The 26,898-nt window shown below is 36.5% G+C and overlaps 1 protein-coding gene across 1 annotated transcript in view; it reads right to left on the reverse strand.

Moving 5' to 3' along the window:
- The window catches only part of MEOX2 (mesenchyme homeobox 2), a 66,578-nt gene extending 42,199 nt beyond the window's left edge, over positions 1-24,379 (reverse strand). The window contains exon 1 of the mRNA XM_030308045.1: positions 23,476-24,379. Within this exon, the coding sequence (XP_030163905.1) occupies positions 23,476-23,989 (514 nt within the window). The 5' untranslated portion in view covers positions 23,990-24,379. The remainder of the gene's footprint in view (positions 1-23,475) is intronic.
- Positions 24,380-26,898: the final 2,519 nt, after the last annotated feature.

A 26,898-nucleotide genomic window follows, 5' to 3' on the forward strand; every position in this document is an offset into this window, starting at 1 on the left:
TTCAAGGAGGAAGTGACATCTGAAGTGAGATTTAAAGAATGAACGGAATTTCTGTAGATGCAGAAAGAAAAGTATTCCGGGCAAAGAAAAGCAAGTACAAAATCTTACAAACACAAGAGCCTAGAGTGCCCTACCCTTTGGAAAGCAACACTCTTCTGGGGTTGAAAAATGCTGGAGAGTTGGGAGAAAAAAAAAAATTGGCAAGAGAGTGTGGGCTATGAGCAACATGGAATGTATTAATTGGAGGATTTTAATCAGGGCAGGATTAGATGGGTGCGCCTGAATAGCAGAAACCTGACATTATTCTTTAGATCCTCTCCACACCTCCCCACGGAAATTTCTGAATTCATGTATTATTGACATTTTAGATGCAATAATCATTTCTCGTGAGGACTGTCCTGTGCATTGGAAGATATTTAGCAGCATCCTCAGCCCCTAACCACTAGTGGCTAACAGCATTCCACACATGAAGATGATTTGTCCTTCAATACTGCCAAATGTCTCCTGGGGAACAAAATCACCCTGGTTCGAGAACAAGTGATGTCACCTTAAAGTTCCAGCACTGAGTTTCACACATAGTCAGTGGTCAATGAAAGATATTTATACCAGTGGTTACACTTGCATTTAAAAAAAATGAGAAAGGAAGAAGCATTAGGATAAACTGGAGAAGAACTCTTGTCATTATACAGGTGAAAAACTTTATTCTAAGCTAAAAAATTACAGTAAGGAAAATATTAAAAAGTGATTCAGAATGTAAAATCAATAGTCTTTGGTAACTAAATAGATGAATAGCTCTGCTACTGGTAAGTGGCTTTCTTCTTTCCTTATCAAAAGTGTCATGATCTGTAGCTGAGTACTTAGAGCTAAGCTCATTCAGCATGGTTTGAGGAGTAAAATTCAAATTATTTCAATTTTCTCTTAATTGATGAATATATTAACATCCATTAAATTGATTTGGTGGGCACCTTCATAATATACGGGGCCTGAGCTTTTAGACACTTTTTGCTTTTTAAATCCACCACAGATTTCTTATTTAAGTAGAGCACTTTGCCAATAAGAGGCATTCAATATGCACATTATAAATGACTGAATGACTGAAGGAGTATGGAGATGAATCAATCATTCTAAAAATATGATCAACCATTTCAAACTGGCATTCTTAAATGGGTTTTCCATTTATGGCTGGGCAAACACACACTGTTCCCTGTGTAACACAGAATGCATTTATTATACGGCTGGCAATGATTAGGGCAGTTCTCTGTATAGCCACGAAAGAAAGACATTCTCTGAAAGACGCTAATGTCACAAAACCTAAGCCTGTGATTTTGGCATTATTAGCACCACTCTGCCTGCTTAAGCTAATTGACAAATTTTCCAGTCACAGGTAATGACTGGTTAAGCTACCAAATACAGGTTCTACTACCATCACAGTTATATTTAATCACATTAGATAGCGTTATGAAATGGAAAGAGTTGAGTTAAATAAGCTAAGATAGAAATAATTTATACTTAGGCCTTAGCAAACTTACTTATCTTTATTTTAGGCAAGATCATCATTATGCCCTGGAACTAACAAGGACAAGATCACTGCTCCCTCACATTACTGTTTATTCTCTCTTCTGGGGTTGACTAAGGAATACTAGAACAGAAAGTCAACACCACTACTGCTATTTTCCTTCTGGATTACTTTTGGAGGAAAAAATAAAATCAGCCAGACTATTAGAGAACTCTATATTCAGCAACTTTGAGGTCTTCAAAGAAGGGTACTATCTTTATGTAACACATAATATTTTTTCTTTAGGGAAGTGTTTGAGTTTGAGTGTTTTTTTAGTTCTCCATTTTCCTAAATTAAAAACAATTAAGTATATGTGGAAAAAATCTTGAATCAACTCTACTTATAATCAACAAAACAGTCTATATATCAAATGGCGTTTATAGCATGAGGAGAATATTAGCTGTACAATATTCTAATGAGGTGTTTTTTTTTTTTTGAGAGAGAGAGGGTTCAATGAGCAAGAGATAGAGAAAGAAGGAGAGAGAGAGAATCCCATGAGAGGCATAGAAAAAGAGGAAGGAGAGGGAAAGAGAGGAAGAAAGAGAGAGAGAGAGAGAGAGAGAGAGAGAGAGAGAGAGAGAGAGAGAAGGAGAGAGAGGGAGACAAGTGGAGTTCACCCAAAGCGGGGCTTGAGCTTACCCAACGCAAGACTCAAATTCACGAACTGTGAGATCATGACCTGAGCCAAAGTCAAATCCTAAACTAATGGAGGCACCCAAGTACCCTCTAATGAGGTTTTAAGTGTCAGTAGATCAGAAATTTTGAATGATACTGGATTCAAAATAAAGAAATAAAGATAAAACTGAGAAAATTAAACATACCTTGTAGTTGCCAGGCAATAATATTTTCAAGGCTGAGTAATGCATTAATCCTGTATAGGAATATGCAGACTTTAAGTTTCCATAGTCTTATAAGCCAAATTTTGATATTTTTGGCTTAGAACAATGGAGCAACCCCCCATTCCTTAAAAATTTTCCACCTCCTCTTTAATATCCACACAGAGCAGTGACTGATATTTTGGGTAATTTATTTGTATTTCATCTTGATATTTATAAAGAATGAAGCCACTCCAAAGGATTTATGACTGCATGCAGTGCATATGAAAATTTAAAAGTACAGTTATATTAACTCACTAAATATCTCCCATAATTAGAAATCAATAACCTAAAATACAATGTATTTTTCATGTTCTAGATTATCAATGGTGTGGGAATGGAGGCCCTAGAATTAAAAGCTCTCTATACCTTTTTATCAAATAACACACAGATGTACATTACTCCATCCACAAATATACTAACATCATGGTCATTCCGACATCTGCAAATAACCAAAGCTATATCTGTGGATAGAAAATCAACTTCTCATTGTAGCTCCCAATGACTATGGCCGCACAGAGAATCCTGGTATAACATTCTTTCATAGCCACAAACTGCATTTTGCTTTAAAGTATTGAGAACTCTAAAAACCAATATAATTATAAATCTGTTGATGAATAGGTGATGAGAGGAATGATTCAATTATCAAAAAGACATAATGAAATAAGAACTCTCATACTGTGGCCAAATCTGTTACTGTCCAGCAAGAGAAATATCTACAAAAATCCTATTTTTAAAATATTTTTATTGAAACATAATTGACATACATTGTATTAGCTTCAGGTGTCCCACATAATGACTCGACATTTGTATACACAGTGAAATGATCACCACAGTAAGTCTATTTACTATATGTCACTATACAAAACTACAAAACTTTTTTTCTTGTGATGGGAACTTTTAAAATTTATTTCCTTAGCAACTTTCATATTTGTAATACAATGTTATTGAGTATAGTCACCATACTGTACATTACAACCCTATATAATGATGATCACTAATTATCAGGGAAATGCAAATCAAAATCACAATAAGATACTATCTCATATCTATTAGGATGGTTATTATAACAAAGAAAATATGACAAAAGCTGGCAGATTTGCAGAGAAAAGAAAACACTTGTGCACGGTTGGTAGAAATGTAAACTGATACGGTCATTAAGGAAAACCGTATGGAAGTTTCTCAAAAAGTTAAAAATAAAACTACCATATAACCTAGCAATTCCACTACAGGGTATTTATTGGGGAAGAAAAATGCTAATTTGGAAAGACATCTGCACCCCCATGTTCACTGCATTATTATTTACAATAACCAAAACATGGAAACAACTTAAGTGTCCACAAATGGATGAATGGATAAAGAAGATGTGGTACAAACATATACAATGGAATATTACTCAGCCATAAAAAGGAATGAAATACTGACGTTTGTGACAACATGGATGGACCTTGAGTGTATTATGCTAAGTGAAATAAATACCATATGATTTCACTTATATGTGGAATCTAAAAAACAAAACAAATGAACAAACAAAACAAAATACAACTCATAGATACAAAGGGGAGGGAAGTGCAGGGTGGGCAAAATGGGTGATAGAGATCAAGAGGTATAGGTTCCAATTACAAACTAAGTAAATCATGAGGATGTGATACACAGCAAGGTGACTACCGTAAATAATACTGTATTGCAAATTTAAGAGCTACTAAGAAAATAATACCTAACATGTTTGAATGACATAGCACTCCATGTATTTTTTAAAAGATTTTATGCTTTTTTAAGTAATCTCAACACGCAGTGTGTGGCTCAAACTTACCACCCAAAGACCAAGAGTCTCATGCTCCACTGACTAAACCAGCAAGGCTCCCTGAACTGAATTCATTTTTAAAACAACAAAGGAAGGTGCAACCGTTTTGAAGGCAGAACTATTATAAATAATTGCACAGTGCAGGCATCCTTAAAGTAAGGACAGATTAGTGTAAGTCAGACGGTGAGAAGCATAGGTGTAATAGTAGCATCATTCCAGTCACTGAGCTACTGGCAGACTCAAAACAACTTGCAGTTTTGATCTCCCCAGTTACACTCCTAGACCTTTCAATGTCATGTATTTGGGAAAAAATCAAATAAATAAACACACACACACACACACACACACACACACACACACCCCTGAATACCTGAATTAAGAAGTTTATCAAAACTTGAGATGAAAAAATGTTTTAGTTCTAATGAAAATTCTACTTTGTGTCAATTGATTTTTGTTTTTAGTATTATGATTATTGAAATGAGTATCAATTACAGTTACATGTGCTCAAAAAGCTAATAACTACATAGAAAAGACACAGGTTGAGAGACTAATTCTTTTATTGAGACAAATAAATTCTTTAATCAAAAATTAAGGATGCACACAAAATATTGAAAAAAATAGCAATGTACCCCTTTTTAAATTTAATTTTGACATACATTTTCAGTTTCCTTTTCAATGGCTGTTTATTTCTTTAGAATCTTACTTGTGTTTTGGTCTTTCTAGGAGTTTTAGCATTTGTCTTCTCTTTTTGTCCTGCTTCTTATGTGAACTTGTATTTCCCTAGTGGATTGATGTCTAGCATGAATGTGCATTTATTTTAAAGGAATTAATTTATTTCAGTTGACATAAATAAAAATAAAAGATAAGTCTGTAATTCTGAGATTAAATAAGCAAGCGAACAAAAAACGCCCTTAACATCTGATGCTTGATATTTACTCCTTAATCAAATTCCTGCCTTACTAATAAAATTTCTTATAAAAGGATCAATTACCATTTGATTTAAAGTTGAATGTGAAATAAACTAAAGATAAAAAAAACTAGAGGGCTAATTCATTTGAGGGCCACAGACTTCCAGATTTCTAGCCTTTCCTCTTCAAGTTTCCTATGTTCCCACAATTCAGGCTTTCTACTTAAGACGTTTCCAGGGGCCCTACAAAAGTTCATTCTTGGCTTCGTCTCTGCACTTGTGCTGAATGTCAAGGTTTGAGGTTTGTTTGAATTCCTGCTCTGTGGATATCTGCTGGACTTTCTAGCAGGTGTGAAGACCCCACGGCTCCTTCTGTTGCATCTCATTTCCACTTATTAAATACTTTATCTTGGAGGATGAAGCAAAAGTGACTTTCATGTTTCCTGGCAGTCTCTTGCTTCAAAGGACTTAATAGTGATTTGTTTATTTCAGAGGAAATGGAGACCAGTCAGTGATGACAGATTTATTAGTTAAGTGGACATCACACACACAAAAACCTTTTCTTACAATTCAGGATTCCTTCTAACCACACTCTAAATGTTCAAGACAATGTCATGTATTTGCCAAATCAAACCCATGTGATTCAATATAGTCAAATTTGTGAATTGATATGACCTCCTCCTTCACATACACTTCCATGATAACTCAGAGAAGAGAAAATGAGCAAAGAAAACAAATATTATCCTAAATTAAAAGAAAAAAAAAGACATCCTGATGAATTGGTGACACTGAATATGTTTTGTGAAATCACTGAAGGAATACTGAAACAAAAACTCATGAATTGTAAGGATTCAAGTAAGATGCTTGGGATTCAGAAAGAGCACTTACAACAAAGCAAAACCCTCAAACTCTTATCATGAAGTAATTTCAAGTATAACAACATTGCAGATTTGTTATATTAATCACTGATAAAATATTTCTTAATGTTTAAATTTTCAGAGTAAATTTAAAGAACAGACACCAACTCCAGAATGGCCCAAATTATTGCTGCTTAATGAATGACCACTTTCACCAGGAAATAAATGTCATGCAAGGAATACACAGGGATATCACCAATGGAAATTTGATCCCTTCCAGATTCATTTTTTAAAAATAAGCTAAGTATGGGGCACCTGGGTTGCTCAACTGATTAATCGTCCAACTTTGGCTCAGGTCATGATTTTGTGGTCCGTGAGTTCGAGCCCCGCGTCGGGCTCTGTGCTGACAGCTCAGAGCCTGAAGCCTGCTTCGGATTCTGTGTCTCCCTCTCTCTCTGCATCTCCCCTGCTCATGCACTGACTCTCTGTCTCTCAAAAATAAATAAACATTAATAAATAACTAAATAAAAATCAGTGAGCTAATGTTCACTATTCATTAAAATTAAATGGACAATGGTAATTCAATGATAATATTGGTAGTCTAAAAAAAAGTAGATTTTCATGCTATCATTACTCCTATTGTAGAAAGTAACCAGTTGAGCAATCTTCAAAAGGAAACTTTCAGCTATTTGACATCTTAATAAATAAATGGGATGAAATTTTCAGATTTTAGAACTAAGAGAAAGATACCAAATTGGAAGTTATCAGTCCCAGCACTGCATACATTATTTTAGGGATGCCACTCTCTAAGCCTCAATTTTCTCATCTTCAAGATTAAAGGGATCGTTTTGATGAATTCTGGAACCCCTTCCAGTCCTAACACGGCCTGTGGGAAAGTCCTAACAACTCTCAAGATAAAGATGGAGAGAAATACCAACAAGACTGAAGAAAGGAAAGCTAGGAAGGATTAAAAGTCATTTCACTTATTTCATGATATTCATCTCTACTCAGCCCTTGAAATATGGGAGAGCTAATGACATCACAGTCACATCAGTAAATTGACTCCACACTGTCTTCTGTGGGCCTAATTCTCCTTTGCCTTATAAAGGGAGGATTTCATGCCAAAAATAATGCAACCTATATATTTAATCACCTAGCAAGATCTCTTACCTTTCACTCTGATTTTATCAAATGACATCCTGGAAATAATAGTTTTGAACTGAAAAGTTTAGCTACCTATGATCAATTACTATCCCACAAAACTTGGTGCTTAAGACAATGGAAAGCTTAAATCTTAACACTGAGGATATGAATGAGAATGCCCTAGAAATGCATTTATGCCTGAGTCCAAGAACCCAAAAACCTACTCACCATTTCATATCTTCTTTATCTTTTTCTACTTCAAAAGTAGAAAGTATGGAGTGAGAGGAACTGAGGCATTTTCTAAAACCTTCCTGGACTTCTCTGGGTATTTTCATCACCTTTGCTACATTATTATATGTTCTATCATTGTATTACGTTCAGTCATTTCCATCTTTGTCTTCACTACTATTCTCTGGACCCTTCCAGAAACCTCAAGGTGTTCTATTCATCTTAGTGTACCCACCACACAGAATCAAGACCCTGGCACATAGCAGGCCATACTCGAATGTACACTCTCCACTCATAAAATTCTAACATGAATGTATCCAGTGATATCTTTGCTTCACATGTAGTGCTAGTATTGTCTTTTCTCCCACAAATTGCTAGCACTTCAACCACTTAATTATCAATTAATCTTTATTAACAATGAGTCCACTGATGAACAGTCTTCCTGCTTCCCACATATTCAAAACCCTCAGTTGTGGCAACCTAATTGTGTAATGTATGGCCCCAGCCAAACATGCACAGATGTTTCACAGTACAGATGTGATACTCCCTATACTCCACTCTTCATTGCATTCGCTCTTTTCTCATGCCAAAGTGAATGCTTTATCCTCATTTTTCCCCCTAACGTTAAAAATCTCCTTTAATAGTCCTCTCTGTCAGCTACCTGACTTGCAATTCTGGAAATCACACCAGGGACTGTGAAAGACCAAATCTTTTGAGAGGCTGTAAAAGTTAATAATTCTTTGTCATTAATTGCCACTGTCTGATTCTATTAAGTTTTCATACTTTCCCCCTGGAAAATCTAGTCTAATTCCTGGCATGTTCCCCACCCTTTCCCAGAAAAATGTTCTCCTCCCTATTCCTCAAGAGGCCTGGAAGAATCTCCCTAGTTGACCTTACATTTTTAAATATGCTTTGTTTGCCCTCTCTACTTCCAATATTCTGGGTTTTTTGTTTTTTTGTTTTTTTACATTTACACCCATTATTATGTTGTGTTTTACTTTATTTTAATTCTGTATTTATAATTCAACCATTTAATACCTCTGACTTTGCTTTTATGTTGCTAACTGTCCCAATCCCAGGATTATATATTATATTTAATTAATAATCATTTAGGATACATTTTGGCTTCTTTAAAATGAAGAATGTATTTTATTTTAGTGAACATTTGGTTGACCAAGCAAGCAAGCATTTATCCAAAAAGTCTTATTTATCCAAATAATGCTCTTTACATTTCACTTTTCAGATAAGCTTCAACTTTTACAGTTAAACATTTAACTGTATTTAGCTTAGTGTGGTATTTAAACTTGCATAATCTCTTTCTCCACTTGAGGAGATTCCCATCTTTGGGGATTCTTTCAGTAGCTGAAAAGTAAGGAAGTTTGTCTTTGTCTAGAGGCACTGTTCAGTGGTACTTTCTGACAAATGGAAATGTTGTGTATTTTACTGGTTAATACATTAGCCAGCAGGCACATATGGCTGGTAAGTATGTGGAATGTGGTTAATGATGTTGAGAACTGATTTTTAAATTTTATTTAATTTTAATTAATTAAAATTTAAATAGCATATGTGGCTAGTGATTACCATACTACAGCATAGAAGAGTATTATGATTATTGGTGATACACACAGTTACAGTTACACAAACGGCCATTTTTAGGAAATGAGCAACCAACCAGGTCTGACATTGCCCTCCGCGTGCAGAAAAGGATAAAATTCAGAATATAAAGTCCCTGCTTCTCAGAACTTTTCAACCTAGAAACAATATTCTAAACCAGTAATTCTCAATCTCGATCTAGAATCACTTGAGAGTTTTGAAAAATACCAATGTCCAGATGAAATTAGATATCTGAGATTTGTTTCAAAATAATTAAGACAAGGTGAAGGAGGAGTAGGATGGTATAAATAACATATGCCATGTGTTGATAAATATTGAACACAATGGGCACATGAGTGTTATATGATGTTCTCTATTCTTTAAATGCTATAATTTCATATTATAAAATTCAAAACAATTCCAGATTAACTTAATCATAATCTGAAGCATCAGTATTTTTTAAGAGTGCCCTACTCACTCCAGTGTAACGTCAGTGTTGAATTACTGGTCTGAATAATGTAATCTTATGATACCATGTTAACAAAAAAGGCCAGAAGTATGAAGAATCTGCAAGTTATTTTTCTTTATGAAATGAAGGAATTGTTGAAGTAGAATCAGTATCAGTCATGGATAACATAACTTCTGAAACTTGTCAAAATGTATTGCAATACAGATAAATTTTAACTCTTACAGAAATAATAACCCAACCAACTCACATGCACAGGTAGGCTTACTGCAAACTTTCCTTTCATTAGTTTCTATGATTTGTGACTAACCTCAGACCCACAAGTGAGACGATTTCTTTAGCTTGCTCAACCCTTACTATCAGTGCTCTTTCCTTACAGGCCAGGCTCCCTCACATGTGGCCACTTGTCAGTGTCTTAGATCCACATTTTCTCATCATGTAGCATTCTTTAAATATGGTTAACCAGTCATACTCAAAGCAGAACCCAAGGCATTGTGGATTGAACTAGCATCATTGAATTACTTTTCTCATAAAAGGGATTTTTCCTTTCTTTTTAATAATTCAACCTATTTGAAAATAACCCTTTTTTTCTTTTCCACATCACCAAATATTTGTGCCACTATCCAACACAACACTGCAGATCAATTAATATTCTATATTTTCCCCAATTGCCCCATGACTTCTAGTTTAATTTACTTTTTTGGCTTTGTTGGACAGACATTTTAAATACTATAATTACTTGGCTGTATGCAATGTGCTCAACAATGCATGGCATAACTTCACAGAATATTTATAGAATCTCATGTTTCACCCAAAAATAATGGAATGAGGCATTCCTATACATTAATTAACAGGAAGTTAGGCTTAACAATCACTGAACTGTTGAAAATATAGACACTTTAACTTCTAAAATGTAGGATTTTTTTTTTGCTGACTTATGGTAGTTTTTAATAAATGCATATTTACTTTTGTCCTGATTTACTCATAAGTGGTAACTATAAACCACATAATCACAGGTATGTGACCTTAGAAAGCATCCATAAAAATCAATCAGAAACAAACACAGATCATTATTTAGGGTGGATATTCATTAAACTCTCCTGAGAAGTGTCATAAACAAGCTTTTAATGACAATAATGAATATATATTAAATAAAGGTATTATAGGCTATGGGATCAAAATAAAAGATAAATCTGGCAGGCAGCATAGAGATAAATACACACACACACACACATAAGTACATGTAAAACTAGTGAAATGTGAATAAAATTAATGGATGTATCAATATCAGTTTTCTGGTTATGCTATTGTATTATAATTATGCAAAATATTACCCCTGGGGGAAACCAGGTAAAGGGCATACAGGATCTCTGTACTATTTCTTACAACTGCATGTTAATTTATAGTTTTCTCAAAACAAAACAAAACAAAATTAAAGGGGTAGGCATAAAGAAGTTTATTGAAGAAATATTGGTTAAAATAAAAGAAAACCCACTGTCAGCAAAACTGACCAAGCTGATCAATAAAGCCTTTAATGATTGAGTTGGGGGACTTTAGCTGGAAGCCCATTAATATACAGTCCTAAATTCCCACCAAAGGAAGCTAAATAGTAAGTAAGTAATATCACAAGTTCTTGACTAAACGGGAGATGCAAAAAATCTTGCAGAAAACTTCTTGACTGCAGCTATGACAACCTGTATTTAGGTACCCACATAAGAAATATTAGAACACTGTTTTAAAGTAACACAAATGCTAAACATTGTGTTCCGAAGACTACATGAAAAGATCACTTTTGGAGTGCCTGGGTGGCTCAGTGAGTTAAGTGTCAGATTCTTAGTTTCCACTCAGATCATGATCTCATGGTTCCTACATCAGGCTCTGTGCTGACAGCACAGAGATTCTCTCTTCCTCTCTCACTGCTCCTCCCCCACTCTTATTCCCTTTGTCTCAAAAATAAAATAAACATTAAATAAATAAATAAATAAATAAAATGCTTATTTAAAAAAGAAAAGAAAAGATCACTTTGCTAGGAAAACACTTCTTTAAATTTCTATCAGTTATATAAATATGAGATTATAAGACACATTATTATATGTTACATTATATCTAATTACATGTTGTGTACATATGATAGTACAGAAACAAAACCTGGTTGCACATAAGTAGAAAATCTAGTAGTAAATCATTGATGGGCATTAGCCACTCCAAGTAGCATTTGCATCAAAGCCCATAATTAAACATTCATACTGTGTGAAATAATTTCAATTTAATGTAGAATTCCAACAAGAGGAATGAGAGTCAAAATATTACGATATATTGAATATAGGATTCCATTAGGGAAGAATGAAAAGAGATAAAGATACTAAGAAGATAAATACATCAGAAATCCTGGAGAGAAAACTAAATTAAGTGTAAGAGACATCAAAGTACAAATAAGAAAAAAAATAAAGGAGAATGTGGAATAGAATGGATTTGGGCCAAGCTGTGTAGGAAGAGGCTACATGGCTGAATCCTAAATATAAGTCTAGCAGAAAAGGAGAAATTATCATTTGAGACCATTAATGTGAAAGCAGTCTGAATGTAAATTAAAATTAACTACACGAAAGAGGAATTATGTTTTATTATTTTGGAAATGGTGTTGCGTTTAGAGAAAAAAAGGAAAAGAAAATTTCTTGAATGAACCAACTGCAGTTTTTTTTTTTTTTTTTATGTTTTATTTTTGAGAGAGAGCACCAGCATGTTCCTGGGGGGTGGGGGGGGGCGGGAAGGGGCAGAGAGAGAAGGAGACTTAGGTCCAAGAGTGGACCTAAGAGTGGCTCAGGAACCAGGAGATCATGCCCTGAGCCTAAGTAGGATGCTTAAGTACTGAGCCACCCAGGCACCCCCAACTGTATTTTTGATATTTACTTTTGTGTTTTGAGGTTCTAGTAAAAACCAAGGATCTGGAAATCATTATGAAAGGTCATTGTTACAGTGTTTCAGAAGTTGTATGGTTCAATGTATTGGAGAGGAGCAGACGGGTTTGGTGTTTACAGATTGTGAAGAAGATGGGTGTGGGCAGGAAAGGAGGAGAAATAAGGAAGGTAGGGCTGGCTAGCAAAGGCAAAATGGCCAACCACTAATATTTCTGAGTATTTTCTATGCAAGAAGACTGCATTCAAATAAAAACTAAGATCAATACTTATCCAAGAACAGAGATAAAGTTGATGACTTGTGACAAGGGAGAGTTTCTAAGTGTCTACTTAGAGCTATTCATTATTTTGAACACAAAAAAACTAGTAATACTTTATAGGTAAAGCCCAACTTAGCAAAATTCACTTGAGTTAAAAATTTTAAAACAGAAAACAGATTCTTCAATTCACAAATGGTTACCCAAAATACTATTCTGTTTACATAAATATCTATTATAGATATAATACAACAAAGTCCAGCTGCACATTACCAGATATTCAACTTTAAAAATGCTATGATTTATTGTATGAGGTGTTAAAAATATACAGGTCGGGGCGCCTGGGTGGCTCAGTCGGTTAAGCGTCCGACTTTGGCTCAGGTCATAATGTCACGGTTTGTGAGTTCGAGCCCCACGTCAGGCTTGTGCTGACAGTTCAGAGCCTGGAGCCTGCTTTGGATTCTGTGTCTCCTTCTCTCTCTGCCCCTCCCCAACTTGTGCTCTGTCTCTCTATGTCTCTCAAAAAATAAATAAAAGTAAAAAAAAAAAAATTTTTTAATATACAGGCTAATTGGTAATTGATAACAAGAAGTATGTCATTACAAAACTGAAGCTCAGAAAGTATAACAGTGTTTATATTCATAAAAACAGAATGAAAACTGACTGAGGTAACCATAAAATCAGATTTAGAGAGAGGTAGTTTACACCCAAGTAAAGCACTTTGTCAAATTCCATTTTATTCACTCAAAAGCAGTAGCCAACATTTTAAATGATGCTGAAATTTATTTTTATTGGGAAGACTAAAAACTTCAGGTTTCACAATATTTTATGAGATTTTCCTTTTAAGGGAACTAGGCTGAAGTCAGGATATGGAAGTTCAGCTTCCACTACTTGGCTGAGTGGACAGACATTACTTAATTTCTCTGGGCACATTCTCTCATCTAGGAAATACATTCATTGAAGTGGGTGATGCCTTGGGAGTCTTCTGGTATCTTGATAATTCAGATTTTAATAACCTATTTAAACATTAAAGATTGCAACTCATTAAGAGAACGGACCAACCAAGCCTACCTTGAAATCTAAGAATAATGAACTAGATAATGTCATCGGCCCTTTCTTATCACTGCTGTGTATTATGGAACATTTAATGTTCTGTTTGTCTTCCTGGACCCCTCTCCCTACATCCTCTCAGCCCCTCCATTATCCAACAGAGAAGCAATCACTAGTCATTTGAATTCTCTAACTTTAACGATTATATTGCTATGAATCCAGAAACTTTGAAGTGTTAACTCTGGCATTCAGAATTTTAGTACAGTATTTGATTTTTACTTATTTGAAAGCAACTGCCTCAGACCATCAGATATAATAAAATTTCCCTAAAGTACTTTTCTGAATTCCTCACATTGAACTGTGGGTGTAGGAGAGGTGACTAAGCTTACCAGAGTGAAATCAGCCAATCACCTAGGACTTGCAACTCAGGTGAGTAATATAAACAAAATCTCAAAAATTTATTAAATATAAGTAAACACACAAATGAGTAAAATATTGTTGCTTTTTTTCCAAGAAAAACAAAATTATCAAATAAAACTGCTTCTATTCATTTTATGAGGGATATATTTTTAGCTTGTCGTGCTATCTGCATATTTACCTTTCATGAGGGTCTCCAAATGAGACCACCAAAATTAAAAGGAACTACAATATGTAAATTATCTCTGCAGGAAACTTTATAATATGGCAGAAAGAATGTCATGCCTATCCTCCTAGTTACTGAAAACAGAGACCTGAAATTTCATTGTCATATTCAAATCCCTTTGATTTAAGTTCTGCTCCCTTTTGACTAAATAAATATCCCTCTGTAATGTTCCTCTTGAAAACAAGTGTTTGATGGAAAAGTGGCAGGAGACACCGGAGAAAGAAGGTTAGGCGATGCCCAAGCAAAAAAGGCTGTGGAATGGGAATCTTAAGGGTGATTAAGTGAAGGAAGGTTGCATCTCTTACACAACTTGGTCTACAACTTACTCTCCATTTCCGGAAAATGGCATGGGACTTACAGTTCTAGAGACAGTGGCAGATTATTTTAAATCTGTAGCTATCTTTTAGGCAAGCAACATTCCCTATAGCAATAGTAGTAGTAAAATACAAATAAACAGGCAACATAAGATAGAGCTTGTTTTCAGGTGGGGCACACCCATGACATAACTGCATCTACCCTGATATAAAAATAACAACACTTACTGACCCAGACCTTGTTCTAAGTGCTTTATATTGATTAACTCACTTTAATTTTTAGGAAACTACAGAACAGAGAAGTTAAATCACAGCTAACAAGAGAATTAGCAAGACATTGGGGTTCTCCCAGATTTACACTGACCTTTCTCCTCGGCAGCCTGCATTCCTCTATTACTCCTATGGATTTCATTACCAAGACTAGTGTGGTCTGCTTCATTGTCTTCTGATTATATTTGGCCAATGGAAGACAACAAAAGGAGATTGGAAGGCATAAAGATCGTTTACTGGATGATATTTGATACTGGCTGCAATCTTCCACCTGAGGTCCCCACTTTGCCAGAAGCCTTCTGTCCTGCTGCTCTCCCCAGATTCTGGATTCTTTCAATAGCTCCTCTATTTGCCACCTCAGGTTTAGAGAAGCTAATGGTTTCCAAATGTGGTCAGACCCTGGATGATTGACCATTTCCTGTTGCTTTCCAACATACTGCTCACCATCAAAGAGTCATCATCAAACTCTCTTCATCTTCAGTTATCCCTTTGAGTGTACCATCTATTTTCTTGTCTGACAGGATAACTAAGAAATAAGATAAATCCTTCAAGATTTATCAACTATTGGCTAATTAAGCAAAAACAATCACACACACACACACACACACACACACACACACACACACACACAATGTCTCTGCTACTTTTTATTCTCCCAAACATCTGAGAATGCAAGAATAAGTTTGGTAACGGTCATCTTCCAAGAACAAAGAATAGTTTAAAAGAAAAGATATCTGTAATTCCCTGAATTTTGAAAGCGGACGTCCAAAAGGTGATAATCCTGGAAATGTGCACAGCAGCAGGACCCCACATTTGGATGCCTAACCTCTGGCTTTCCTGTCATTTCAATCTATCGCAACGACTTACATCTAGATGCTGTCTAGTTTAATGCATCCAGACCCATTTGTATTTCATATTAAAAAATTCCCAAAGTAAACATACCCTGTAGTTGGAGAGAGATTAATTGCTGAAGACAGTAAACATACTGAGAACTCATTTTACTTTTGAAAAATATTAAATAAAGAGAGACATCACTTAATTTTAATCTATCCAGTTACTAGTAAAGCTCTCTTTACATGGTTCTTAAAATGTGGAAGCCATTTGCTAAATTATCGGTGTCCTAAAAAATCAAGGCTACATTTTATCTACTTAGTTCCGACTAAGTTTCTGATCACACAATTCTATTTTCCTAAACTTCACATTTTAGCTATCAAAATAAAATCAGTCATTTCTGAAATTTACTTGGTATTCACTGTTCATTTGGTAAGAGTCACTACCCATTGTACTTTTTCTTTTAACTAATAAGAATATACATCAGTTTAATTTGATAGTTTTTCAGGAGGCTAAGAATGATAATCTAAAAGTTTACTGAACAGTCCAGACAATAGAAGAAGCCGCCTCTATAGACATTTGACTACACTTCACCACTACGTTTGCAAATAGCTATCACTTTGCAAAAAACTAAGTTTTTATTTGGGTGTCGTTTCTGGCAAAGCTTTAAGGCTACATTTTCAAAGAGCAAAATTCCAGGTCTTTAAAATTCTACTGGCATCCACCCGCCTAAGCTGGACCCTCCTCTACGTTTCCGCAGAGCCTGAGAGAGAGATGACTTCATCTTAATCATTTTCTTGCCCACAGTCATGTAAGATAACTGAGGGGTTTTCTTTTCTTAGAGCATTATGGGATCTCTTGAAGTGTGTGGAGAATAATGAGCTAGAGGAAGAGAAAAACAAAAGAAAACAAAAACTGCAGGGGAGTTGGCAGATTTGACTTTAATGACTATCATTGATTACCAGCTTCGGCCCGTTGGACTCTCCACACAGCTGTATACGTTTCAAACCTAATATTTTACTTTCCAACTGGAACATTTAACATCATGTTGAGGTCTCTGATGTGGATGCTCCACTTCAGATGATCTCTTATCAAGAAATTAAGTTTGGAATTCTACCAATTTATTATTGTGTGTTTATACATATATATCTTCACATAAACAGATTTTTTAAAAGCGTGCTTGAAGAATAGCTGCCATGTCCTAGTTAATTTAGCACCCTCCCTGTTTTCTCTTCACCACTAACCTTTCTACTAAAACACAGTAGAAACTAATAACTATGAAAAAATAACTCCTTATATTCATAATTCCAGCCAATCTAATTCACCCAAGCTTCAAGAAACATACATAAAACATATTAGAAAGCTTATGAAAACAAAGAGGACATTTAAATACATTTGAAACATTCAAATTGAGTTGATTCTATGAAATTTTGAAGAGCAATGATTTTTTAATTTAAATCTGTAATCAAAACCCTAACGGTTTTACCACTATCACTTATTCCCTTGTAAACTTTTACAGTAAAAGTAAAATTCTAAGAATATAAGAATTAAGTCACCAAAATACACAAATAGCTTAGAATGATTAAACTTTTAGGAAATGCTAACTTTTTAAAGAAGCACAGCAATAATATCATGTAGGTTAAGATCAGATTTATTAATTTTTAGACCTAAGAGAGCTGATTATTTCTGAAAGTATTTTTCCTCTCTTTCATACAAAGTCTTCCCAAGAATGTATTCATATAATACAGATTTTACTTGATGATTCTCGTTCATATGCACACGTAAGAAATAAAAAAAAGTGTATCATAAATTATTTTCAAACCCTATGAAAACCAGTATTCTAATACACGATACCAAATTTACAGAGTAAATTTAGAAATATTATATTGCTGTGGAAAATGTAACATGATAAATGAAAGTTTTGTGAATAATCAGAAACTTTTTTTACATATTTAAAATTCTAAACAGAGAAATTAATAATTGACCCATTCGACCACATATGAATGCATACTCTTACCAAGTAACTTTCTGTTAATTTAGTAACAAATATATCAAAAGGTTTCAAATAGAAATACTTAACTCTAAATTTAAAAGCTATGTCTCAAATTTATACAGATGGATCAATAGACATATTTTTGGTTATTTTGTATCTTAAAATACTATACAACTTACCGAAAGGGAAAATAAATTCCCCACACTTTTATAACATAAGTGGAAACCATTAGAAAAAGGGGCATTAGATTTAAATTAATTCTGCTTCCACATAGGTAATGCAAATTGAAGGCTGAGACCTAAATGACCTTTACCATTGTAAGTTTTGCTCCATGAGAGCAATAAAATATTCTGCAAGGTTTTCTCCAGTTGGATTTTGAACCTCACCGATGACTAAGATTTAGGAGTAGCGCGGAATGTTGCCACTAACTTTTCTTTACGGTGTTCCTCCATCCCTGCGTGCGGGTTTTAGTTTAATATAACTATTCCAGATAGTCATAAGAGCATCATAACAAAAACAGGAAAATTGTTAGTGCTTCCTTTTCTTTACAACCTTTACAGAAAGCTTATTATTGATAACTAAGCCATACTAATGACTAAAGCACAGAATATGGAGAAATAAGTTGTGACAATAAAATGTGTTTTATTGGTTAAATACATTAAGTAGGAAATACATCATATCTACCTCAATTTCTAATTTGCGGACTTTGGTCTTGGTTAGTATTTCACCTTTTTTTTAATATTTAATTTAATTTTATTTTTATTTTAACCACTAGAATCAGTCACAAGTACCATAATGCAGGAAATATAATTTAACTGGCCACTCAAGAATTAATCCTTCTTATTTTATGATTTCAATCAAGGGGGGAAAATGCTACTCTTGATAGGCTCACTTCATGTGCTAATATATTTTCCCAGAAAATATTTTACTATTATAAAAAAACATTATGGTAAAAATATAGAAAATTTGAGAGAGATAAATCATCCACAACTATTAACTCAACAAATATTAAGAATTCCTAAATGTATTTTATTCTCTAATATTTTCCCATTCTTAGCATGCATCTTTCATAGATGTTTATAATCATTATAGCAATGCTTAGAAGAGAGACACACTCTGAAATTTTAGAAATAACTACCTAAGTGAACACAGTGTAAAAACTAAAATACATTATTCTACTATATTTAAGTTCTCATTTGAAATGAAAACCTAAAAAGTCCTCACATCTTTGTTTCTGGCTGCCATTTTTAATACAGTTAATAAAATTGCACAGCATATATATGTCTTAATATAGTAAATGAATAAAAATGGCACCATTACCAGGCCAGGTACATGTAATAGATTTATATGTGGGACTTTTTACATTATTCAGCTATTAATTCATATACAAGTTATTTCTCAAATTAAAAAAAAAAGTTAATGTTTATATTAAATATGGAATTAGTCTCTCAAATTTCCCTGGATCTAAGGGGAAAACTTTATCTGCTTTCGCGATTTCACTTTTTGTATAAAATTACTTTCTTAGAGCATTTAGAACCTATAGTAAACATTATGTTATCATAAATGCCAATGCTTTGATGAAGGGTCCATGTTTCCAAATCACACAGAGGGAAAACAGGGTAATATACTTAAAACGTTTTTTTTTTCTTTTTTCAGTTTATTAGTAGAGATCACCTTACAGGGTGCCAACTTAATGGTTTCCATTGAAATTTACTATAAGTAAATATTAAAATTTTAAATATTCAGCACTGGGTTTTTAACCCAAATGAAAGTTTTAGCAGTACCATGGCAAGTATTTAATGTTTTTCTTTTTCAAATGAACTATAAATAAAGATAGTTACAAAGATTTCAAAACCATTTCCATTTTTATTTGCATTATTCCTTCCACTCATTGCTAACTTTCAACAATAAGGCACCTTAATTCTAAAGGGAATGCTGGTCTTGACTTTTGAGTGTAATCATTTGAGACACTCATGGAGGTCAATGGTACTTAGAATTTTTTATGTCAGGTCACCATTTTAAAATGTTCACACCTAAAATTAATCTACCACTCTAAGAAAAAGACTTAAATGACATTTTTTTTATTCCATAGATTTGAGACACTTAATTTGTTCAATATTCTTCTATAATTATCAAGATCCAATAAACTTTTTTTTTAATTCTAAAACAAATGCTGAAAAGCCATAGTCCAGTAACATAGAGATAATAATATTAAAGTAATTATTCTTCCTTCCATAAAACATGATTGAATTATCTGGAAAAAAATCACAATACGGTACCAGAGTTAGAGTGGGTAAGACATTGCTCTGTATTTAAGTTCCAGCTTATTAAAGTAATACTTGCTTGTCATTCTGCATAGCCAAGCATATAGGCAGATATAATTTGATAACAAATATTTTATGATTATTGTAACTATAAATATTTCTAATTTTACAAGAATCTAATATTATTCCAAACCTTATAAAATCCACATCCCCAAACCTCCCTTCTTTTTAAATATAATTTTGATTTTTTAATAAAATATGTAGTTATTCAACTAATTTGAATAAGAAATATTTACATATTTACACTGTATATTGCCTGCATAAAAAGTAAAGTTAAATTGACTAACCTGTTTTCATTATTTTAACTAAAAGTGGACAGTTTATACCTATTACTACATTGCTTGGAGAACAATCAAATGTAATTGAAGCCAAGTAATTCACACTATTTATAGACATTTTTTCAGAATCACCTGCTTTGTATAGATTGTTTTAAGTGCAGTTGTAAAGTTTTGATTTTTAAGAGTTCTTTTGAAGACATCACAGATGTTGGCTTTGCTAATAATGCTGGAAAGCATAGGAGGTTCAAAGTTGCAAAAATGTTTAACACATATAAAAAATAACAATGTGCTTCTCCATTAAACTTGGCTATTTTCAATTGTCAATAAACTATAATGAAAGCCCAAAGTCCATAAATAGTTGTTTCTAGACACTTAAGCTTCTTGAGTTTGCATATGTGTGTGTTTGGGAGGGGGGGATGCAAGTAAATGCACACTGGAAAATGTTACATATTATAGTTTTTGCATTGTTACCATGAATAAAAATTTAGGTCATTTTTCAATATTTTATGCTGCTTAAAATTCTATTCGAATTTCACAGGGTCATGCACACATATACATACACATACAATCTGGATATTACAAGTAAGGACACAGAATTTTGGTTCTGACTTTGCCTTGGATTTGTGTACTACATTTACTTTCAATTATAAACATAGAGTAATTATAAACTTTCTAACAAAATATAAGTGGTCTCTACTATTCATGATACAATTTTAAAATTTCAAGAGTTCAGAAATTAATCTAATTTTCAAAAATATTGAAATATTAAAACTGTGCTACAAGCAATATGAGATATACATGTTAATAACATGTCAAAATTATAGTGTTTTTCTGCATTGCTTTAGTTTCCACTGGATCAGGATGCCCTTATAATACTATGATATGAAGTAACTGTAAACATTAATATGGAAGACCAACTGAAATATCACAGGAGAAAGATATCTTGAATCTAAATCTATCTAAAGATCTAACAAACATTAACACAAATAATGAAACTGCCAAATCAAATTTTATTTTTAATGAGTGTGCATATATTTAACTGAAAACCATCACCATCTTTCCTTTTAGTTAGTCAAAAAGTTCTTTCAAAATGTCCCAGCATGAATGGAAAACGCTCATCCTAACTCCCCAGTGATTCTACCCTGGGTGATGACTAACTGTATTTCCCACTCAAGATCTCATCTATTAATACTTTACGTAGCTGATGCAGATTTTTGTGCTTGTTTTTCCAGCACGCTAATTAGTTTCAACATATAAATATAAACTTAGTTTGTTATATGGTTATTTCCCACCAAAAGAGGATAGCACTATTAGTTTTCTTAAGAAACTTATCACAATAATTCAAGGGAACCTGTTCTTGAATCCCACTTTCTCTATTTCCCTCTGACCAAAATAATATGTGCCTATATGAAAATTCGGTTTACCCGAAGAAGCGTAGGTGCATTGATTCAGTTCAGGAAACATAAGGAACAGCCCATCATAGGTTTTTCACTGCATGAAGTTAAATGAACAGTAAGAGATTCTGTGAATTGCAAAAATGGACTGACTAACCTGAACTGGGATCTGCTTCCAAAAAAGTTACATTGATATCAAATGCTGAGCGTAAGACATGAACACTATTTTAAAACTGACTTAAAAAAAAATGAAGATGGAAACCTTCATGGTTAACCTCTCAACTCTGTCTTAAGAGAGTTTCACTTACAGTTAGTAAAAACCATTAGAAATGAATGATACTGCTGGTAAGTTTCTAACATACAAACTAATTTGTGATGGAGCATTAAAAGTTCACCCCTGACCTTGAAAAGTAGAAGCTGGATTTTAAGTTTGTGATAGAAGAATGTATCTCAGGCTAACGCTGAAGAACCAGTGAGAGCTCAGCTGCAAAGGCACATGAAGTATGCGCCTCAAAATGCCATTTACGTGGGATCTTACCTAAAGCGTTATAAAAAACAAAAACAAAAACAAAAACCAAACACGTTCCAATCCTTCACATTAATATCTGCAGTTACCTTCTAGGACTTGTTAAACCAATCCCGCAAAGGAAGAACACTACGTAAATATTATACTGACCCAATGACACTTTCCAGAAAGCTGGAACGCAGGTTGCGATAGCTACAGAAGAAAATTCACAACTCCCTTAATTGTAAAGTATCTTTTAACAATTTCACAACGTACAGATTGTTAAGGGCCTTAAAGAGTTGCCCGAAAAAGTTCAGTTCGTCGGGACTGCTACAATTTACTTGGCAGTCTATGCTTTCAAGCATCTGCGTTTAGTAAAGTTCCCTTTTGCGTGGCTACTCAAGTTATGCCCACGTAGATCAGCGCCTCAGGCGCGCACCCTCGCACACCAGCCTCAAGCACGTAGAGAACCAACATTACCCCGGTTGCTGTGTGTTTCCAAACACTTGCCTCCCCTAATACTCAGCTGGAGGAGAGCTTACTTTCCACATTGGCAACTCAGAGATTCTATTTAGATTAGCACCACACGAACACAACTACGATTAAAAAATCGTTTTTTTCCTCAAGAGTTTGATCATGTATTTATTTACCAATCTCTGACACATTCCTTAAAATCATCTGAATTCCTAGATTGTCTTCTTCCCCAAGAAAGGGAATTTTTTACCATTTGGAATAGGGTGCTATTTAAAGAACTCTGAAATCAGAATAATAAAAAAAAACTAAAACTTTTTTTCTCATACGTGCTGCCAAGTTCCACTGCAAGTTCCAAATATTGTGCAATAATTTGGAAATCCAGTTAACGATGGGAAAAATCGAGCCACTCGGAGTCGGGAACTTGCAAGGGAAAAGTCAAGGAGCGGCAGCCGCACGCACGCCCAGCGGACGCGGCATCCCAGGGTGCACTCCCCTCCCCACCTCTCAGATGGAAGGTCACGCTTCGCAATCGATTTCACATACTGTCACTTGTCCTTTTTTTCTTAACCCTCTGGTAAACTAGTTGGAACCTTGGAGAGCTTAACGCCGTTGGCTGCAGGGTTGCGCTTGGAGAAACACGTGCCCCCAAGTAACAGGACGAAAGCAGCCCCACCGAATTTGGCGGCGGGGAGCCAGAGAGGGCAAGACGTATACCATATTCCCTGCTTCCTCACAGTAGTGTGAGAATCTTCCCAGTCATCTCCCCGCCCCCTTTCGCCGACAGTGCCCGGCGCGCCCTTACCTGAACTATCGCTTTTCCTTTTGCCGCCACTTCTCTTCTCCGCCTCCGCGGGTGACAGCGCCTGGCGGCCGTAGTCCCCTGGCGCGCACGCAGCCCCGGTCGGGGTGCTGGAACCCAAGCTGGAAGAATTGGAACACAGGACCGGCGGGCTGCTCCCCAGCTCCGGGGGCCCTCCCGAATCCGGCTGGAGGCAGAGGCTGTGACGAGCCGCACTCGGGGGGGAGGACATCTGCGGGAGGTGCCAGTTGGTTTGCAGAGCTTGGTGCTGCTGCTGCTGGTGGTGGTGGTGGTGATGATGGTGGTGATGGTGGTGCCCCCTGTGATGCTGGCTGGCAAACATGCCCTCCTCGTTGGGGTATCCCGCGATTATGCAAGACGAGGAAGAAGTGGAGAGCTCGGGGTAGGACATATGGTCAGATCTTCCATGGAGGGCGAGAGAGGACTGGGAAAACGGGTGCAAGCCTTGCGCCGTGGCGTGAGGGCTGCGCAGGCAGCCAAAGAGCGGGTGTTCCATAGCATGCAAGTCTCAGGTTCCAGGCAGAAGACTTCACGATGGTTCCAAACGCTACCACCCTGTCACTTTTCACTAGAAATCGTGTTTTCCCCCTCCCAAATAAATAGCCGTTTCTGCCGAGCTCGGATAATCCCGGTCCTGAGCCCTAGCGGCCAGACTCCTTTACATATAAACACTCGGACCTGGAGAAGCTTCCTTCGAGCTACTCAGATGTCAAGAGTAGGAGAGGTTGAAGCCAAAAGAAGGTGGTCCCAGAGAACTGCTTTCAGGGGGAAACGGCTCTGAGAGGTTATAAATAGAGTGTAATGTGAGCTGGGGGCTGGCTTAGGAGCCCGGCGCTGACCACATGCAAACTCCCTCCAAAACTCCCGCTCAGTCTGCGCCACGCGCTCCCTGTTCCACTTCCTATCTCCCGCTGGACGCACACAGTGCGTCCACGCCCGCCCGCCCTTGCCAGCCGCCAAGGCTGCAAGCGGCGCGCCTGGCGCCTAAACCCGAGCCCGGGCGTACAGCGGTTCTCCCCTCCCGGGCCCGGCGGCCAAGGTGCTCCGCGGCGCACGTCACCCCAACTCTGCACTCAGTGTCCGGCCCTCTCCCTTCTCTTGAGAAAGATGTCTTGTCAGTGCCACTTGGGCACTGGCACCTGCAGGATTGCTAGGGGTACGGCTAGCTCTTGAGGAGCGCGAAAGGGGAAGTAGGGTTAAGGAAAAAGATCAGAGCTAGCCTGGCGCGCGCTCAGAAGTGTCTCAAACTCTACATCAACGCGTGCCCTGGGCGCAGCGGCGCGCCTAGTTTTTCGCAGCTGTCGTCCCTGGGTGGGTTGTTAATGGGCTCGTATCTGGCGCCCGAGGTTTCTGGGAAATTCTTCTCGGCAGAAAAGCGCTATTCACAGCGCGAAAAGAGAGAAACCTGGTGGGGTAGGTGAAAACCAAGGAGCGGCGGGAGTTGCAGTTATCTAGAGACGCGGGCATCCTCACCTGCGGTGCCAGGTGGGGTCTTTCTTCCTGGGCTTTCCGAATATGTCCTCCTTGCTTTGCACAATGTCCTTCGCCCTGCTTTCCTGGTCCGAGTCAATCTCCTAGCCATTTGTCCACCCAAAACTTCAGCCAGGAAAATCCGAAGTGATACCGTCCTGGTAACATGTGATGTGTATAGGGCACGCACATTTTCAGTCTTTCCCCTCAGGAGCCAGCCCAGGTCTCCTCACCTCCCTCCAGAAATTCACCCTCTTCCGCTCAAAACTAAATCAGCTAATGGTACAGCTTCTACCCCCGCAAACCGCCATGGTTCCACTTACTGGGAAATTTTATGCTTTGATATCCACCAAAACTCACTAAACCTGGGTGCTGCTTCAGGTCTCCCAGGTTAGAATCTTGCATCATACAAAATGAGTTAGAAAACTTGTCGCCAGTTAATTAGTATGAGCGACGGCTGGTCTTTAATACTGCCACTTGCTTGAGGGGTGACACTGTCTGCTGGGGGCAGAGTCGTTTACACAAAGCAAGCAAGCAAGCCGCACTTAACGAGCTACAGGAACAGTCAAGTCCTGCCTGGGACGTGTGGCATCAGAAGATCCGCGCGCACCTATACTGCCCAGGACCCTCAAGATGCCACCAGCAGTGTAACCCCGTTATTTTCCTTGTCTCAGGTGTCCTGAGGATGGCTACTAGGTCTTTGAAGTTGTTAATGGGATTAATGAGGACAGCAAACCAAGCCAGCCATCTGGTTTGGATTAGGAAAAAGTATTGATGAATCTTTGAGAAGTGTCCCCAAGGCAGAACCTTTCCCTCCACCGGTCCCTCAGGTTTCAGCCTACGTCTCTTGTCTTTTAAGCCCTACTGCAGAATAGTGGCCTCTCAATAAACCTTTACATCCGTGTGAAAGTTCGAATTGTTTTCCATTGCTTAGAGGTGGGATGTGGTGGGGGTGATCAGGAATTCTGAGATTTGTAAGCGCTGCTTTCTTTAACGGAAATTGAGCCCTATTTTGAGGGAAATTAGTTTTGCAGACTTCGTTAAAAAAAAAAAAAAGCTAAAACTTTTGTTCACCAGCTGCTCAGCTTTTCAGTCTGGGTTTGAGCTGGAACCTGCTGCAAGCGTTTGACGGTAAGACTTTCTTTGCCGATACATTTTGGGAATCTAATATTGTTTTAGACTTCGAAAGGGGGTGTTCTTCAGGTTGCACGTTTCTAAGGGGTTTAAGCACTCCCAGGATGGCGTCCAGGGCTTAGATCTTAAGAATGTTTCTTCCTGCCACTCCCCACGCCCTTGGCTCTTTAAGGATAAAAAAAAGGAGGGGGTATATTCTTCTAATATGGTCTGAATATTTTTTGAATTTTCATTGTGTTTATGGTTTCAATATGTGCTCTGATATTAAAAGTTGAAGTACAAAGAGCAACACTAAAGTTCCCAAACTTGAGTAGCTCCTCTATAGGGATTATGGGTGAATGCATTAAAGGCTTTATCCAAGGAGAAATTTAGGCAACCATCTCCATAAACAGTAACCAGAAATATTTACGTAATATAATGGTGTCTACTAAAAGCATTATGGAAAATGTCAGACAAGGCGGACTAAATAAAGATACACTGGATCTACACAGATCAACAAAAAAACATCCATAAAGGTCCCCTTTTGGTTTCCATTACAGTGGTTTAGAGGGAGCAAAGCAATTGAGAAATGAATGGGTTTGAATTTAACCAGTGTGCTTCAGGTAACTAGTAAGTAGCAAACACAAACTTTTCATGTCCAGGAGCTGCCAATTCTCCTTGAACCTGTCCAGTGATTGTGCTGGTTTTTTCTCACTTACTGTGTCAGATGTTAACAACATGTCCAGAAATTTCTCTACAACCTGCCTCAGTCAGTCAGCCTCTGGAACTATGGGGCTAGAAGACTGGGAAAGAAAAGTTAGA

Source organism: Lynx canadensis, chromosome A2 (assembly GCF_007474595.2).
Source record: "Lynx canadensis isolate LIC74 chromosome A2, mLynCan4.pri.v2, whole genome shotgun sequence".
Lineage (NCBI taxonomy): Eukaryota > Metazoa > Chordata > Mammalia > Carnivora > Felidae > Lynx > Lynx canadensis.